Genomic DNA, 16,762 nt, shown 5'->3' with positions numbered 1-16,762 from the left:
CGTGAGTTTCGCGTATAAGGTTTGATTCAGTTTCGTCTCTTTTGCTTCGTTTAGAATGTGTTGAAGACGGCGATGAACTGCTGCTCTCTGATGATTCATCTAACGATATGCCAAGCTGTTTCCATTTCAAGAACTGAACATGAACATGAACCTCGGGTCCAAAACGGTTTCAATTGGGTATTTTTGATCTTCTCCTAAGTAGTTGAAATGACTTCCTAATCCAGTTTTTAAAGATGTTCTCATGCGAGGTAAGTTCGGTTCTATGTGCAGTCTCATTCCTGTCATGATACTCTTTTATGCAGCAACATGCGAAATTACCTCGGATATACAGAATTCACACTTTTTTTTATTTGTTGCGAAAGAAGTGTATCCTCCCTCAGATTCTGAATGAGGGTTTTTAGTTTTTTAATCATAAATGCGAATAACTGATTGATATTCTTTGTATATAAAAATTCGTACTAATTCGTAAGTACTATTCGTACGTAATTCTAATTAAGTTTATCAATTTCAGCGTTACGATAGTCTTGATGGTTTAATATCAAACTTTATATTTTTGTTCCACCAAGAAGCGTGTTACAAATAAAATCTCCTTACCACACTTGTACAGCATGCTCTTCATCATAACTGACGCGTGATTTTTTTTTTTACTGTTTGGTTTTGAAATGCACTGTTTTTGACAAATCATTGGGTTATTCATGTATAACTAATTAATTTAAGTTTTTGAAATATATTTTTTCAATCAAATGTTTTAGAAAGATAGATTAAATATGTTTAATGCAAACATAAATAATTCCCAAAATTTCCTAGGTTATATACACTCGACAGAAAAATTAGGAGAACAAAGTGCGAAGTCGGAAATTTCAAGTGATTTTTGACATGCTGTAACTTCGTGAAAAATCAATATGAAACGTTCACAGATGTTTAGGGAATACAATAGGCTAAACATTTTCTGGAAATATCAAAACTTACTGCGATATTTGCAGAATTACAGTAAATTTTGTAAAGCACTATAAAAATCCTGGTTTTGGTATTTTTTTTAAATCGATGCAAAAAAAATTATTTCTATTCTCGTCAAAGTCACAAATTATCCTTGTGCAGAATTTATTGGAGTTTCCAAAACTGCCATTCAATTTGCGGTGTGATGGTTGTTCATTGAATTATCAAAGACAAAGGGGTGATTTTTCATTCAAACTGAAATATCTCTGTGTGGGAAAGTCCTACAGGAACGTTCTTGGATCGAAATGAAAGCTGGTTGATAAGGTTAATTGGATTTTCTGTTGAGTTGGTTAGCAAAAAATTGTGTTAGTCCAGAATATTCTTGAAAAAACAAAGAAAAATCGATCTTTCATTTCTTCTCGATATTGTAGCCCACTACACCTACACACACCAAGATAAAAATATTCTAATACCTGAAAGTTGTAGCTTCAAAACGATGCGCATCTCATCGATATTTATGAGTTGATTTTTCACGAAGTTACAGCATGTCAAAAATCACTTAAAATTTTCGACTTCACACTCTGTTCCTCTAATTTTTTTGTTGAGTGTAGCTCTGATTTAATTTTTTTTTATTTTGCGTTTCCTTTCTATTTTTTTCGAAAATTTTTAACGCAAAAACTACGAGGGCAGTCCGATATATACTTATCCTACAAAATACAAAAAAATTTGGAAAAGTGGCAATTTATTTCTCAACATAGTCTCCTTTAAGCTCGATACATTTGACCCAGTGATGTTCTAACTTCTTTAATCCATCTAATAAATACGTTTTCTCGTGGTCTGTAAAGTAGGCCTCCATAACGGCGATGACCTCTTCATCCGACTTAAATTTCTGCCCGGTGAGTGACTTTTTCAAGTTTGAAAACCTGACAAACAGAGCCTGATTCTCGAATACACTTCACGGTGGAAACGAAACAAACGACACGCCATTGTTTTACGAGTTAGTGAAGTGTCGAAGATAATAATGAGTTTTCAGGCAGAATGAGCACTTCTCAAATAAAAAAAATGGGTGGGTTATATCTATGATATAACCGCAAGGTTGACGTGGGACTGCCTTAGCTTATCAACCATTTGTTTGTATTTATTAAATTTTTGATGGAATGAAACAATTCCCGAATTTAATTGAATTCAATATATTTGCTTTGTGAGTAAAAAGAGTGTATAATGTCATGTAAGGTCAATTCATACATTGTGATAGATAATGCTCTTCATTACAAGTAAATTTAATGACAGTCCTTTTACGTTCAGTATGCCTAGAACAAAATATGTGAACGGGAGAATTATCAAGCGTTTATTTTATTTTACATTTCCTTCTGAAGTTTGCATCTCTCAAGTGTACGTACTTCTCAAACCGCGAATTTGCTTGATTTTATGAACTTCAGGCACTCAGTTCCGATTTTGACATGTATGTCGAACGCATATTATTTAATCAATAGGCGTTATCGCAGCAAATGGTTAACAACATTTTGCCTAATCATCAAATGGTATGCGAAGAAATTCAGTGAGCGAAAGATATGAAGGTATATCCTTCAATACAATAATGAATAACCGAGCCAAACCCTTGTGTTCGTACCCGCTTTTGTAATCCGTGCTAGGAAAACACTTTGCGGAGTGCAAAAAAAATGCGGGTGCAGAGATACCCCCGACTTGCATGAATCAAAAACTTCAACTTCTACTTTTTATACTATAAAGGATTAAAACTTGAAAGTTCATTCGTCTCTAGTGTATGCACGATTTTCCCAGGCTCCTAAGTTTAGGAGACCGTATTAAGGAAACATATTCTAGTTTGCACAAAGGCAAGCGAGTACAAAAGTACTCGAAGCTTGCATTTATTTGCAGAGCCGATTTTCCCAGACATTTTGGTTTAGAAGTCTGTGTTAAGCAAACACATTTCAGTCGGAACAAAAATACCCCCGACTTTCATGTATTTGCAATGCTGATTTACCCAAGGCTGCTTGGGTTTGATGGCTGTGTTAGGGAAATCGTAGATCGGGCCAATTAAAATGAGGCAGTTATGTCGTTTAGATAACGCTTAACATTTTACAGTTATTCAATTGTTTATCTAATGGAAAATAACATTTTATTAATTGCGATAGAAGCGTAGAAATATTCCCTGTCAATTGATGCAAACATTTTTCCGATCCAGTAAGAAATGTTTGAGTTATAAGCATTCGGAATCTTTCATTTTTTCCTGCATGTTCTGTGTTTAGGTTTTCATTTTACCCCCCATATACTCCGGTTAGACGTAGTCCCACGTCAAAATCATTAATGAAAATTAACTTTTTCGTATCAAACTGGTGTTTAATGTGAATGGAAAACTTTGTTTTCTTCGTGTGGTATAATAATCTCATACAAAAATTTTATCTGAAGATAATTTGATATTTTTTTTTTCTATTAAAATATTTCGTTTATTTTAATTTATATAAAATATTATTGACAGTAATACAAATTCAACTTTCACATCTTAAATAGAACGAAAGTGCACCAATATCGATTCTGTTATTTGTTCCATCAACATAGTAGATGTATAGTATTAGAATTTTCAGAATTTGGCTTCGTTTGTTTGGTCTTATGTTTAACAGCGCTGGTCTCATTAGTTCCTCGAATGACAGTCGTTGCCATCCGTCGAGTATTTCTGTTATTCTCAGTTGTACGTATGCCCAAGCAGGTGCTACGCGAGGGCACTCACTAAATTTATGTTGCAGCGTTTCTATCGCAGCATTACAGTACAGGCTGTGTTCGCCATCCGCTCGCTGGATTATTCTCATTAATTTTCTATGCTCTTCTCATTAACGAATAAATATAAACTACTTCGTTGACTCGACGATAGTTGTTTCGTTGCAATATTTTTCCAGATTCTCTTCCAATCTGTGCCCGGATTTCTAATGATAACTTTTAGTGGGAAACTAATCTCGTATCCAGATGTCGACACCGTACCGTTGTCATCGCGGATACGTTTCATTTCGTTTTTACCGTGAAGTGTATTCCAGAATCAGGCCCAAAGAAAAGTCGTTGGCCGTGTCGACGGCGGAATTTCAATTTTTTTCCATTTTTCTAAAATCCGCGGATACGCCCGCTTCCACACACGGACAAAACTAAACTATGAGTCCGATTCGGCTGAATTTTGACAGTAGCCGTTTACGAGAATGAACTACACGATGAGTAATCTCTCTTCTTTAATCCATCTAAAAAATTGACGGTACCGTCAATCAAACCGGTTAGGTGAGCACACAAAGGGGAAGAACAGTTATTAGGCTGTCAAAAAAGTCCTGCGGTATTTTTTTTTGAATTTTCATTTGTTCATAAAATTAGTTACAATCATCTGTTTTAAGTCAAATATGCGCCGTTTTGTTCGATGACTTGTTCCCAACGAGATGCCAACTTCATAATACCCCTGTTATAGAAGCTCGCTTCCTTATTGGCAAAAAACTCGGATAGCCAATTTTCACAGGTCTCTTTTGTGGCTAACTTCTGACTACCTGACTCGTTCGCCATGAACAAAAACAGGTGGTAGTCACTTGGTGCAAGGTCCGGACTATACGGCGGATGCAAAAGAACCTCCCATCCGAGCTCCCGGAGCTTCTGGCGCGTCACCAAAAAAGTGTGTGGCCTGGCGTTGTCCTGATGGAAGACAATGCGGCCTCTGTTTATCAAAGATGGCCTCTTCTTCATGAGTGCTACCTTCAAGCGGTCCAGTTGTTGGCAGTACAGGTCCGAATTGAGCGTTTGGCCATAGGGAAGCAGCTCATAATAGATTATTCCTTGACAATCCCACCAAACACACAGCAGAACCTTCCTGGCCGTTAATGAGGGCTTGGCCACCGTCTGAGCCGCTTCAGCAGGCTTCGACCACGACCGTTTGCGCTTCACGTTGTCGTAAGTGACCCACTTTTCATCGCCAGTCACCATCCGCTTCAGAAACGGGTCGATTTTGTTGCCATTCAGCAGCGATTCACATGCGTCGATACGGTCAAAGATGTTTTTTAGCGTCAACGTGTGTGGCACCCATACATCGAGCTTCTTTGTGAATCCAAGCTTCTTCAAATGGTTAATAACGGTTTGATGACTTATCCCCAGCTCTTGATGACCGGCTGCTACTATGCTAATTCAGCGATTTTGTCGCAATTTTCGACGACAGGCCTTCCGGAGCGTGGCGCATCTTCGACGACCTCTACACCAGAACGAAAACGTTGAAACCATCGTTGTGCGGTGGAAATGGAAACTGTATCGGGTCCAGCTTGAGATGCATTTTTGCCTTTGTCATAGTAGTACTGTAAAATATGTCGGATTTTCTCTTTATTTTGCCCCATATTTGCGACACTATAACTCAGGAACGACTTAACCAAACAAAACACTGTCAAGGACTATATTATAGCTTTCCAACAAGCTATAGTATGACTCGATACAGTGAATACAACTAGAACTACGCGCTTACAACGACACCTCGCGGAAATACCGCAGGACTTTTTTGACAGCCTAATATATGCGAAAACCAGGGCTGTATTTTAGGGACTGTTTCGAAAGATATCATACGAAGAAAAATTTCACATATTCTGTATATGAAGGTAAGGGTGGGTTTAGATTAGGGATATATTCATGTGAAGAAATTTGATGAGATTTATAGAAATCGCATCAACCGTTTACACTAGCGCGAACTTATATAATGAATATATTCATAGTTTCGGTGATTTTATTCAAATCAAGTAGAACTGCATCCAACTTTAGTGATTTCTCACCAGTGAGAAATTCACCAGCGTTTACATATGCCTGAATTTATACTATTCAAAGACGTTATATTTACCTCGAAGAAATGTATCAAATATATTCTCACCCGTTTACATCTATTTTCGCGTGAATAAATCCATCTATGACTATAGATCTCCCTAATGTAAACCCGCCATAACACATTGAAACCCATGTTTAGTAATCTCACAAGTTATGAATATACTGCATATAATCTCACAAAAATCTCACTTCACTACTACCTCAAGTAACAATAATTACGACCAGTACTATACCCATGTTCAAATTTAATACGTTAATAACGAAGCATCTTAGTTTGATAAGCCGGAACAATCAAAATAAATTTGAACGTCATCTGCGAGTTAAGTTAGTGAGTTAATTAGCTGAACAGTATTACGATCGAAGCCAAATTGCAGATAATTTTTGAAGTAGATTATTGTGCGACACTCTATCAAATACTTTGAAAAAATCCAGCATAATGAGCACAGCAGTACCGAAACCATCCAAAATAAGGCCTACATAGTCACAGGTTTTCATCATGGCTGCGGTATCCAAATTGGGTTACAAGGGTTTACTTTCTTTTTCATTTTAATTGTTCTCATCGGCACGCAATTTTCCAGCACGTTTTTCGAAGATGAATTAAGGGTTCTAACTATATCGTTTAGATACTCATGGTTGTACAGTAGAACCCCAATTATACGCGAAACAGTCGCGGATAATGCAATACAAGACTGAAAATGAGGTACAAACACGAAAAATATATATTTTAGCATGAAAACTATGTTTCATCAATACAGAAATTATTGAACTATCAATCTGTAAGGTCGTGTACATCACTGATCAGATAATGTGAAAGCCATGACCAAAACAAAAAAACAAGACTCTACCACTCACTAACAAATTTCGGGAAGGTTTATAGATTTACCAGGGAACTCACTTTCGCGGATCAACCGCTCGCGGATAATCGAGGTACTACTGTATAACAAGTCCCATGTTAAATAGAGCAATAATTGAACTGAGATCGATGCGAGTATAATCACGGAAACAAATTTGATGTTCCCTCACAACTGTGTTTACATCAGCAGATGCAAACAGTAAATCATGGTTTGACTTGGAAGGTACACTAACCTGGTTAAACTTAATTAAATTATCAGGAGTATGAGTTAAAACCAAATCAATTTGTGAAGATCCAATGTTGAAGAAATGAGTTGGTTCAGGACCCACCGATTCTAGAGCAAAATTGGCCATAACATTTTCAGAACGTTTAGTTTTATTAGATAATCTGTTCAAAAGGTTGGTATTGAAATCACCCCCAATATTATTCTGGTGTACTGATACCTTAAATCGCTCAGAATATCATTCATCTGTTGTGAAAATCGCAGTCCTGTGGATTGTATAAAAACCCGAAAAGAAATATTTCCTCGTTAATGTTGATTTCGATCAGATCAGATTTCGATCGATCAGATTTCGAACCCAATAACTGGAAGTGTATCGCAGAAAATATTAGAATTCAACGAAGAAGAGCATCGCTGCTGGGGAGTCTTCTCCAAAGACACGGTCCTCGTGGAAGAATTTGTTGTTCGAGTTCTTAAGAACACAAACAAAGTGACCTTTACGTTAAAAGCGGAAGCTGAATCGAAACATGGAAAACAATGTCGTGTATTTTGAATCTTTCAACATCATGCCATCATGCTTTGGTGGCGTCTGAATCCTGCAGATGGCAGATGGCGTCTCAATTCTGACCGATAATGATAATGCATAGATTGTGTCACATTTACCCGAAAGACATTCACCCCAAATTCTGTCACCCGAATGTAAAAAATACCCGAATGACTCATAGATGGAATATTGAAATATGTTTAAAAAAAAGACAGCGTTGAAGGGGATGAAATTATTATAACACACAAGTATTATAACACAGCGAGATTCTAGAGCATTCACGAGAAACAATTCATTCATTCGAATATTTTTTATCTGGATAGAAAATTTAACCGAATGGTACATAATTCCGAATGAGAAAGAAAGAAATATTTAAAAAGGATTAAAATTTTGGTAATAATCTTGGGAATAAATTAAAATCACCCACCCGACAGAGAAACTTCTTAATGTTTGCGTCGAAATATGAATTATATATTTCAAAGCAAAGATTAACTGGGCAAACGTAATACACCGACAAATGATACCGTCCTACACTCGCTAACGCTCGGTGGAACCTTACTGGAGGATCGTCTCCTATGTTTCAAACTAACCGGGTTATCGACGGGAAACAGATTTGCTTGCGAGAGGCCGCCACTTACGACGGTGAGTCGGTGGCCGACTCGGATTGCATCACCGCGGCGGCTTAGGTCCGCTTCCCATTCAAATTGAATACGGAAAGCGTCATATTTGTGAGGCGGCGGCGAACTTGTTAATAAGCATCTTCCATCATGCCACATAAAGTTAATAGTACATACAGTTTGCTACAAATAGAATACTGATATACTATTCCATTTCTATAAGCGGGTAGAAAACGGAGATCTCCATTCCACACTTGATCAGTCTACTGTTTCCCATAACTATGGTATATAATACACATAATCAACTATTTCTCAGGGAGAGGTAGTTGTAGATTTTTAGCGAAAATCCTTTTCAAGGAGCCACATTTTCAACGGCTTCAAAAAAACAATGAATCGGAATAAATTTCAGTGATTCCCCCGAACCACAAAATAAGACACTCAATACAGATCATATGATCCATTCATATGCACGCTTCATATAAATTGTTCACATATACAGCGAGCTACTAGCTGCATACCATTGAAGCATTCAATTTCTAAAATATGATAATTTCGATTTTTACTGCTCTAGCAAAACTAGGGACAGGCTGTAGAGTAGCAGGAGGATCACCTGCCAGATCTACACAGGAACTGGTTCATTCACAACAAATCACGAATGATCAACACCTATTACTGTTACTATGATCAAAACAAATACTATATCATCAATGTAATTGCTCGATCTTTTTTCTCAGAATGATCAAACCGGTTTAGTATCCGCTGTACAGCCTTAATACTGAACGTGTGCGTTGTGCTTCGAAATGATTCAGTGTTGTCACATACTTCGGAGCATTCGCAGAACTGACGCAGTGTGGCTTAAAAAAGTGGAAATGCAAAGTATAAACACTTGAACACGAAACATCTTATCCTGATTGTGATTCCCAGGCAATAGCTCTATGGCGATTGATTCAGTTCCCACACAACAGTCACCCTGAACGGGCATCATTTACCATAGTTACGAGAAGTCGTCTCGTGATCAGCTACAACATGAATGCATTTTTAGCGTGCATTTCAATTTTCGTACTCATAATTGTGTCAATCGAGAATGGTGAGATTTGAGAAACTCATTGAATTGATGGAATACGTTCTCTGAAACACGATTTCGTTGCAGGATTTTGCAAGCTTTTCCCAATCAGCCCATTCGATGAAAGGTTGGAAACATCGATGTTCCCGAATGACCGTCTTTCGCTCGACGGTAAGCATATATCAGCTTGTTCAAATGAGAGTAATAATTGAGGTTCCATTCACACAAAGATTGTCATCTTCGATATTACAAATATGGACGCCAGGGACTGGTGAAACCAGCGTTTGGCACACCGGCGTACCCTACAGAATTTGCTCATATGGCAGCTATCGGGTGGACACTGGCGAACGGTACCGTAGACTGGAAATGTGGTGGTTCTTTGATCTGGGAGAATTATGTTCTGACCGCCGCTCACTGCACCCTCGATAAGTTAGTATTCCATGATATTCCTGATAATTGCATAAGTTACCACTCTCGATCGCTAGCGGGGTGGCACCAGACGTGGCGCGGTTCGGGGATATTAATATCCTTAGTGACGACGATGATCAATATGCGCAGCAGTTGAAGATTGTTGAGATATTCACGCATCCGGAGTATCGATTTTCAACTGTGTACAACGATATCGCACTACTGAAGTTGGAGACTAACGTTACGTGAGTATCTATTACGATCGGTACATTTGTGGAAGTTTGTCGACACAAGGTCCGATTCAATATAATATTTGTATAGTAGATAATTCCAAACGAACCTAAAATTTTAGTCTCCATCCCACCGTGGTTCCTGCGTGCTTATGGACAGACAAAGAGGTTCGGTTTCCCACACTGGAGGCCACGGGCTGGGGTAACACTGGATTTGGTAAAAGAACATTTCAATCATATGATGCCATCTGTAACGCAATATAACACGATTCCAGCACAAGAACGAACCCCGACATTGCTTAAAGTCGGACTAAAGCCAGTGAACAACACCGAATGTAATAAAATCTACGATGGCTCTAACCGTAGGTTTAGAGATGGCATTAGAGACCAAGAGCAGATATGTGCTGGCGACGAACGGATGGATACTTGTCCAGTAAACCTCAGAGAACCTTTCTTTCCAATCAAGATGTCCGCTTATAATCCATTCTCCGCAGGGTGACTCGGGAGGCCCACTCCAAGTGAAACTCCTTCACAACGGTAAAATGTCACCATTTGTTGTTGGAATAACATCATTTGGTACCGCTTGTGGTTTATCAACGCCCGGCGTTTACACACGGGTCTCAGCTTATTTCGACTGGATATCAGAGACAATGCAAAAGCAGGAAAGTAATGTTTTTTGTAAGTGGACGCACACATTTTTCAATGAAAATAACTATATTTAATACATGTTTATTAGATTGGAGTTTGCAACCAGTTAGCTGTGCCACCCGTTACGTATACTTAAGGGATTACGAAAAAGATGTCGTTATTGGCCGTTCGAAAGATCGTATAGATCTTGATAGTGATAACGCGCACATCGCATTCGCAAGGCATGAGCTTAGCCACAAAGTAGATATATTTATTTTATTTATCCACATTCGTAAATGTATCAACACTTCCTAAAACAGGTCGATATTGGCTGGCAGGATTATAATGTTCGCCGCGAGAATTGCAGTGGAACATTAATTGCAGATGATACCGTCCTAACTTTAGCCGAATGCACCTCAAACTATGGGTAAAATATGATCGGAGAACAGATGGCTATATCTATCAGTTAAAACTTGCATTCCAGAGTTGCGCCAACATATGTAGTATACGACAACATATGGGACAGATATGATATAGCAGAGATACATGTTCACCCTGAGTATAGAGAGTACTCATTGTACAACAACATAGCAATTCTTAAGTTAAGAAAACGATTGAAGTTTTCTGAGAACTTACGCCCAGCTTGCATCTGGCATTCACAGGCCATTCCCAGTCCCCAACTAGCAGTGTCCGGTATTGGTCGAATCGATGTAAACAGATTCAATACAGGAGAGCAATATTCTGCATTTGGTAAGAATAAAAACCTTTCATTCAGCGGTAGTTCACAATATCGGTCTACTTACAGAACCCATGGAAATCAATCTTTTGGTAAGATTAAGCGTCAATACGAAGGAAAATTGTACAATTCCATCAGAATTCCGATCACGGCTGTCTCGCGGACTGACCAAGGAACATCTTTGTGTGGGCGACCCCTTGTTTCTGCTGCCAACTTCGTGTCAACTACTGTACGGAGCTCCAATGCAGCTTCCAATGTTCAGAACCAATCGGTACTATCAATACGCATACGGACTCAACCTTTTTGGCAGAGATTGTGGCTTTGGGGAAGCCGCCGTTTCAACGCGACTTTTTACCCATGTTGACTGGATGAAAACTGTTTTGCTTCCGAACTTCCATGATGGAGACTCTACAATACAATTCATCAATCCGGATTGGAAAGAGAACGATACGTGCGAATTTGATTACGATGAGGATATCACCGGAATCTGCACCCATTACAGTGAATGTTCCAAAGTTTGGAATGATTTTCAAGCTAAACGAAGGGTGAGCTTTTGCTCTTCCAGCAGTGTAGTATGTTGCCCAATGAGATTCATCCACAAAAATCAACCAGCTGATCATGAAGATGAACTAGATAGCTGTAGTACAGAATACAGCACATTACATCCCACAATAAGTTCGCTAGACGAACTCTCTAGTTTCCCCCATGTGGTAAGCTTAAATATATTACAATTCAAAACAGAAGAATAAATATTTAAACTCACCAACAGATCACAGTAAGGTGGGCCGGAGACAATCCTAGCCACTGCTTAGCTTCTCTCATCACAAAACGGATGGTTGTTACAACAGCAAGCTGCACACCACGAAATACAACAACCGATGTGCAAGTGGTACTTGATAATACGACGACCATATCGGTCGAAAAAACTATTATTCATCCAAACTACCGAAAGAATGATCACACAGATAACATTGCTCTGCTGCGGTTGAGCCGGAACATAATACCTACGACTACGGTCTTTCCAGCTTGTATTTGGATGAATCTCACTCACACCCCGCTTAATTTGAGGTTAACGGAAAGAGGTATGAATAATGTAAGATGCAAAACTAACGAAAAACGACATTGAACTTTGGTGCTATAAGGGGTTTTCATTGAGCATTCAAAACAATTTCGTTACGTTATTCCTGCTGCATGCATGATTTTTCGAATCTGATAAATGTATGTAGTAGGGTGCCAATGGAAATGGTCATCTCTAATTTCAAAAAATTACCTCATAAAAAATGTTCACCACCTCGAAAAAACACCCTATGCCAAATATTAGCTCAATCGGACTTAAGGGAGAGCGGCGCAAAGCGGTCAAAGTATGAGTTTTTGAATCGAAAAATCACCAAGGGGGGAGTAAAGAAAATCGGGGTTTTCGAAAAATTGATGTCAAATGTCTTGAATTGCATGAAACGTCGAGATCTAGTGTCATCTCGAATTTTTTTTTGTCAACAATCGACACTCGACACTTTTTTTCGGAATACGAAACAAAACGTATGGTTTTGGGTACCAATAAAAATAGTCTCGATTTTTCATTCGGAACTTGCTGCGAAATGTTGATTTGCACGATAATAAACCCTTTGCAAAATATTAGCTCATTCGAACTTCATTTATTAGTGTCACAGACGTAAAAATTTTAGTTTTTTTTGATAAACGAAAAATCACCGAAAATCGGGGGTTTCAAACCAAACCCAAAACGTATTCCGTAACTTTTTGAAATTTTATTTATGCCAATCCAATTATGCCTCTATTTAGGTTTTGGCATTTGCTCTTCAGTTGTATAAATGGCGTCCAAGCAAGAGGAACAACGCATTAAAATTTTAATCGCGCATCGCCAAAAGCTAAATTCTCAATATTGGTCACTATTCAACTGTCTGTCATTGTCACATGACAATATCCAATGAACCACAATGTGTCATGCTACTTGCCATTCAAGACCGTATAACCGAAAATGGGTGGATGATTCAAATATTTGAACAGAATGAGAGTATTCACTTTTGTTGCTAGTAGCATTTTGCGGTCTGCATGAGTGCAAATTTTGGCGTAACTGGGATACTGATGTCGGTGGTTCTATTGCCTAACACGCGAAAATCATTTTTGTTTGCGACATACCAATGCTAGTAAAATTAATTTTTGCTAGCGATTTCTAGCTAGCAGCACACTATCAATGACACTAATGAAGTTATTCGTTGTTTTCGTTAAGGTTTATTTAACTTAAATATATTTTCGGTGAAGAGCATTGGAGAGAGATAGAGGGATGGATAGAGTAGGAAAACCAAAAGGATAACAGCGTTAAAAATGAAATTATAAATGAAATTCCACAATATTGTGCGAAATCAATCGTGGTCAAAGCGTGGTGAACCTGCTCAAACGGTGGCCAAATCAGGACTAACGGCCAAGAAGGTTGTATTGTGTATATGGTGGGACATGAAAGAATTCATTCATTATGAGTTGCTTCTTTATGTCCAAACACTAAATTCAGGTCTCTATTGTCAACAACTGAACCGCTTGAAGCTAGCGATCGACCAGAAACGGCTCGAATTGTCCAACAGAAAAAGTGTTGTGTTCCATCAGGACAACGCACAGCCACGCACACGTCTGTAGTGACTTGCCAGAAACTCTAGGAGAGCTTGGTTGGGAAATCTTAATGCATTCATAATATAGTTCGGACCTGGAACCAAGCGATAACCACCTTTTTCTCGCATTGCAAAATTTCCCGAGTGATGAGAAATTAGGATCAAAAGAAGATTGTGAAAATCGCTGTGGGTATTTGATGTTGGTTTGTTCAGCCGAAAATATGATCTTGATTTATCCACTTTTTTGAATGCTCTAGTTCAGCGCACCTTTGCTAATCATGTAAAGACTGGAACGCCAAACGGCCAAATCGACCAAATTTATCTTAGGTCATTTGTCATACCTTATATATGCTGCAAACAGATTTCAACTCAGTGATTTAGTGATTTTTTAAGATAACTTTCAAGTTGAACTTCGAAAAATCGTTTCAGCTTGACCCGATGTACCTTATCTAAACCATGTAACTAATGCATCTCGATAGCCTCACATCCAGCAGCGTAATGTAGCAAAGGTAGCAAACCCAGCTTTTGCCGGGGGCGCTGACCCTTTGGGGCGCCAAAATCCATGAATTCGCAAATGGCATTTTTTTTCCTTAGTTCGTTTTAATATCTTATCCGATTTATTTATAATGCTGCTATCTAGTGCCTAAAGTTAAACAAGTTAACGTGTACCATGACGCGTCAAACATTCCGATACCACTAGTTTGTGGCATCGATTCTGAATTTGCGAAAAATCGAATTATCATGTTCACAAGCTTCGCAGAGTTTAGAGAGGGAGATGACAGCCTAATATATAAGCGCCTTGCCACTAATGAGAAGAATTTTTGACTGTCTATATTTATGATAACATCAAATATTTATTAATCATATCTAATACTAATACTTTCCTCACTTATAGAAAACACATCGTCTTCCTCGAGACAGGTTGTCCCGATGTATAACACCGATTGCCAACGAGATTATAATGGCAGAATAAATGCTGACCAGCTATGTGTGGACGAGCTGGATTTCAATCCGAATAACACATGTTACAACGCTGGAGATCAGCTGGCTTGGTTCCAGCCTAGCGATGCCGAATTCACTGGAGAAACGAAAGTCACGCCTCATGTTGTAGGCTTCTACAGCCACGGAGAAAGATGTGACAAAGGAACTCCAGGAGTGTTCACCAGAATTACCTCCTATGTAGATTGGATCAGGCAAAATATTTGACGAAATGAATAAATGTAGAATCGAGTGGTACTGATATTTAAGGAGTAGTATCGTTTATATTTGTAACTTGGGTAATTCTAACAAGGTTATCTGTAAACAATAAAAAATACAGCACAGTTTTACATCTTTCCGAAAGGAGAATCATAATAAACGCTGTTCATGATAGCAATTATGCATTATATCACTTAGCTCGACCAAAGTCGAGCGCATCAACATTATTGAGATAGACTTCATACAACCAGCTTCCTAGTAGTGCCCACATCTGCACTCCGTCGACAGGCTGGCAGGAAACGAATCTTATTCCCCGGAATTAAAAGAAGCACCGACAGTGTTCACGTACTCTGCGACAGCTTGCTTGTACAGCGTGGCAATGATTTTCGCTGCATTCAGAATCATATCTGACCGGCTCACCGAAGTGTATGTCTTGTGCCACTCATTGTGCGGTACCTGTAAGAAAACAGATAACAAGTAAAACAAATGCGGATGCAGATGCGTAAATTTGTCAACATTTAGATTTTTTGCCATCACGCTGCCGATCGTAACGGCAAAACCAGTTTCCTTGAATAGGTAATCCTCCGGAGTATCGGCACGAATAGAGGTAATAATCTGCAGTGGCACTGGTGTCATTTGTGTAACCGTTTTCAACAGTATATTCTTCGCGTAGTCGTATAAAACAATCACGCCAGCATCAAACCATCTGCGATTTAAGAATTAAAGAAATAGTTTTTTTTCTATTCATTGGTAAGAATCTATCACTCACTGATCGGGAAAAATCTCAACCAGAAAATTCTCCACGGCTACTACAGGTAAATGGTCATCCACGCGAGGATTATCAGCACGGATGCTGTTTATACGAGACTCTGCACCCTTCAACCCAGCCGCAAAACCATTGGGTTGGGCAGCCATACCAATTACCTGTGTTTGAAGACCTCTGGAAGGCAGCAAAAAGTATTAATCGGAATTCGCACCAATTACCTGAATGGACCCACATGACTGTAGCTTTACCGAAAACCGTTTGGAATGCCTCTCGAATGGGACGAACCTTATCGTCTTTATCTGACGCCACAATCACTTCGGTATCGCCACCAGAATCTGTAATTCAAAATCATACCCACTGTGGTATCAATGGGCCATTACTACCGTATAAGCTCAATCTTACTAATATACTCCTTCATTTGCGGATCCAACGTCGTCACAATCGTATCGACGGAACTTTTCGCTTTCTCGGCCACCTTCTGCAGAATCCCATTGTTACTAACAGCTTCCCTCACCCAACCAAACAAAGCCGATCCTCCGTGAGTAATGGGACTCAAAGCCTCAGCCAGTGGATCTGGATTCAGTACCATACCTGCAAATTCCTGATTCACCTTCGGTGGAACATCTTCTGCACTTGATGACGCATATCCTCCTCCAATGATACTGGTATCTTTATTCGAAGGAATTGCCGGGCTGAACGTAGTCGGAATGAACGGATCCGTTTCTGATCCCTTCTTGGATACATCGTCATCAATTACAGCTGGTGGAAGCTGGACGAGGCCATCGGGATTCGAGCCCGATTGTTGACTTCCCGGGGCCACTGCTGTGATGAAAGTTGGCAGCTCCGAAGGTGGACTTATGTTAGACAGAATGTTGCCTGTCTTTTTCTGGGTTTCGGACATTCCTATGCTTTAGCTGAACAATCGTTTCGAAGCAAACGAAATATGCAATGAAATTTCAATTACTTTTGTTTTTGTTTTGATTGTGACTAAACGTTTTAGTACAACTTTAGAACTGCAATATATCCACTGAGAAAAAAAAATTGAATTTTTTGGTTAATGTTACCAATCTATAGTCATTTTCTACCGTATTAACATGTTGAGCAC

At 38.9% G+C, this 16,762-nt stretch overlaps 2 protein-coding genes across 2 annotated transcripts; one reads left to right on the top strand and one right to left on the bottom strand.

Annotated features, from left to right (window-relative positions):
- Positions 1-8,724: 8,724 nt before the first annotated feature.
- Positions 8,725-14,941, top strand: LOC129779998 (uncharacterized). The gene is made up of 13 exons (XM_055787829.1): positions 8,725-9,099; positions 9,163-9,246; positions 9,306-9,504; positions 9,561-9,728; positions 9,836-9,930; positions 9,989-10,146; positions 10,208-10,391; positions 10,450-10,601; positions 10,661-10,767; positions 10,825-11,090; positions 11,146-11,786; positions 11,846-12,158; positions 14,590-14,941. Exons 1-13 carry the CDS (start codon positions 9,039-9,041, stop codon positions 14,898-14,900), a joined length of 2,739 nt encoding a protein of 912 aa, XP_055643804.1. The 5' UTR covers positions 8,725-9,038; the 3' UTR covers positions 14,901-14,941.
- LOC129780001 (protein PRRC1-like) lies at positions 14,929-16,661 on the bottom strand. Its single transcript, XM_055787834.1, has 5 exons — positions 16,060-16,661; positions 15,890-15,992; positions 15,661-15,831; positions 15,408-15,597; positions 14,929-15,347 (listed from the first exon to the last, which is right to left on the bottom strand). The coding sequence occupies exons 1-5, from the start codon at positions 16,556-16,558 to the stop codon at positions 15,198-15,200; spliced, it is 1,113 nt and encodes a 370-aa protein (XP_055643809.1). The 5' UTR covers positions 16,559-16,661; the 3' UTR covers positions 14,929-15,197.
- Between the last annotated feature and the right edge of the window lie 101 nt (positions 16,662-16,762).

The sequence above is a fragment of the Toxorhynchites rutilus genome, chromosome 3, assembly GCF_029784135.1.
Source record: "Toxorhynchites rutilus septentrionalis strain SRP chromosome 3, ASM2978413v1, whole genome shotgun sequence".
In the NCBI taxonomy this organism is placed as follows: domain Eukaryota; kingdom Metazoa; phylum Arthropoda; class Insecta; order Diptera; family Culicidae; genus Toxorhynchites; species Toxorhynchites rutilus.
Note: the sequence above shows the minus strand (reverse complement) of the source record. Positions and strands in the feature narration are given on the sequence as shown.

What these genes read in the sequence shown, in the direction of transcription:
- LOC129779998 (XM_055787829.1), top strand. Translation starts at nt 9,039, where the DNA reads ATGAATGCATTTTTAGCGTGCATTTCAATTTTCGTACTCATAATTGTG. An exon ending in GCAGGAAAGTAATGTTTTTT is followed by an intron (nt 10,392 to 10,449) that starts GTAAGTGGACGC and finishes CATGTTTATTAG; the next exon opens with ATTGGAGTTTGCAACCAGTT. An exon ending in TTTGAGGTTAACGGAAAGAG is followed by an intron (nt 12,159 to 14,589) that starts GTATGAATAATG and finishes CCTCACTTATAG; the next exon opens with AAAACACATCGTCTTCCTCG.
- LOC129780001 (XM_055787834.1), bottom strand. Translation starts at nt 16,558, where the DNA reads ATGTCCGAAACCCAGAAAAAGACAGGCAACATTCTGTCTAACATAAGT. An exon ending in GTTGAGATTTTTCCCGATCA is followed by an intron (nt 15,598 to 15,660) that starts GTGAGTGATAGA and finishes CTTAAATCGCAG; the next exon opens with ATGGTTTGATGCTGGCGTGA. An exon ending in TGATGGCAAAAAATCTAAAT is followed by an intron (nt 15,348 to 15,407) that starts GTTGACAAATTT and finishes GTTTTCTTACAG; the next exon opens with GTACCGCACAATGAGTGGCA.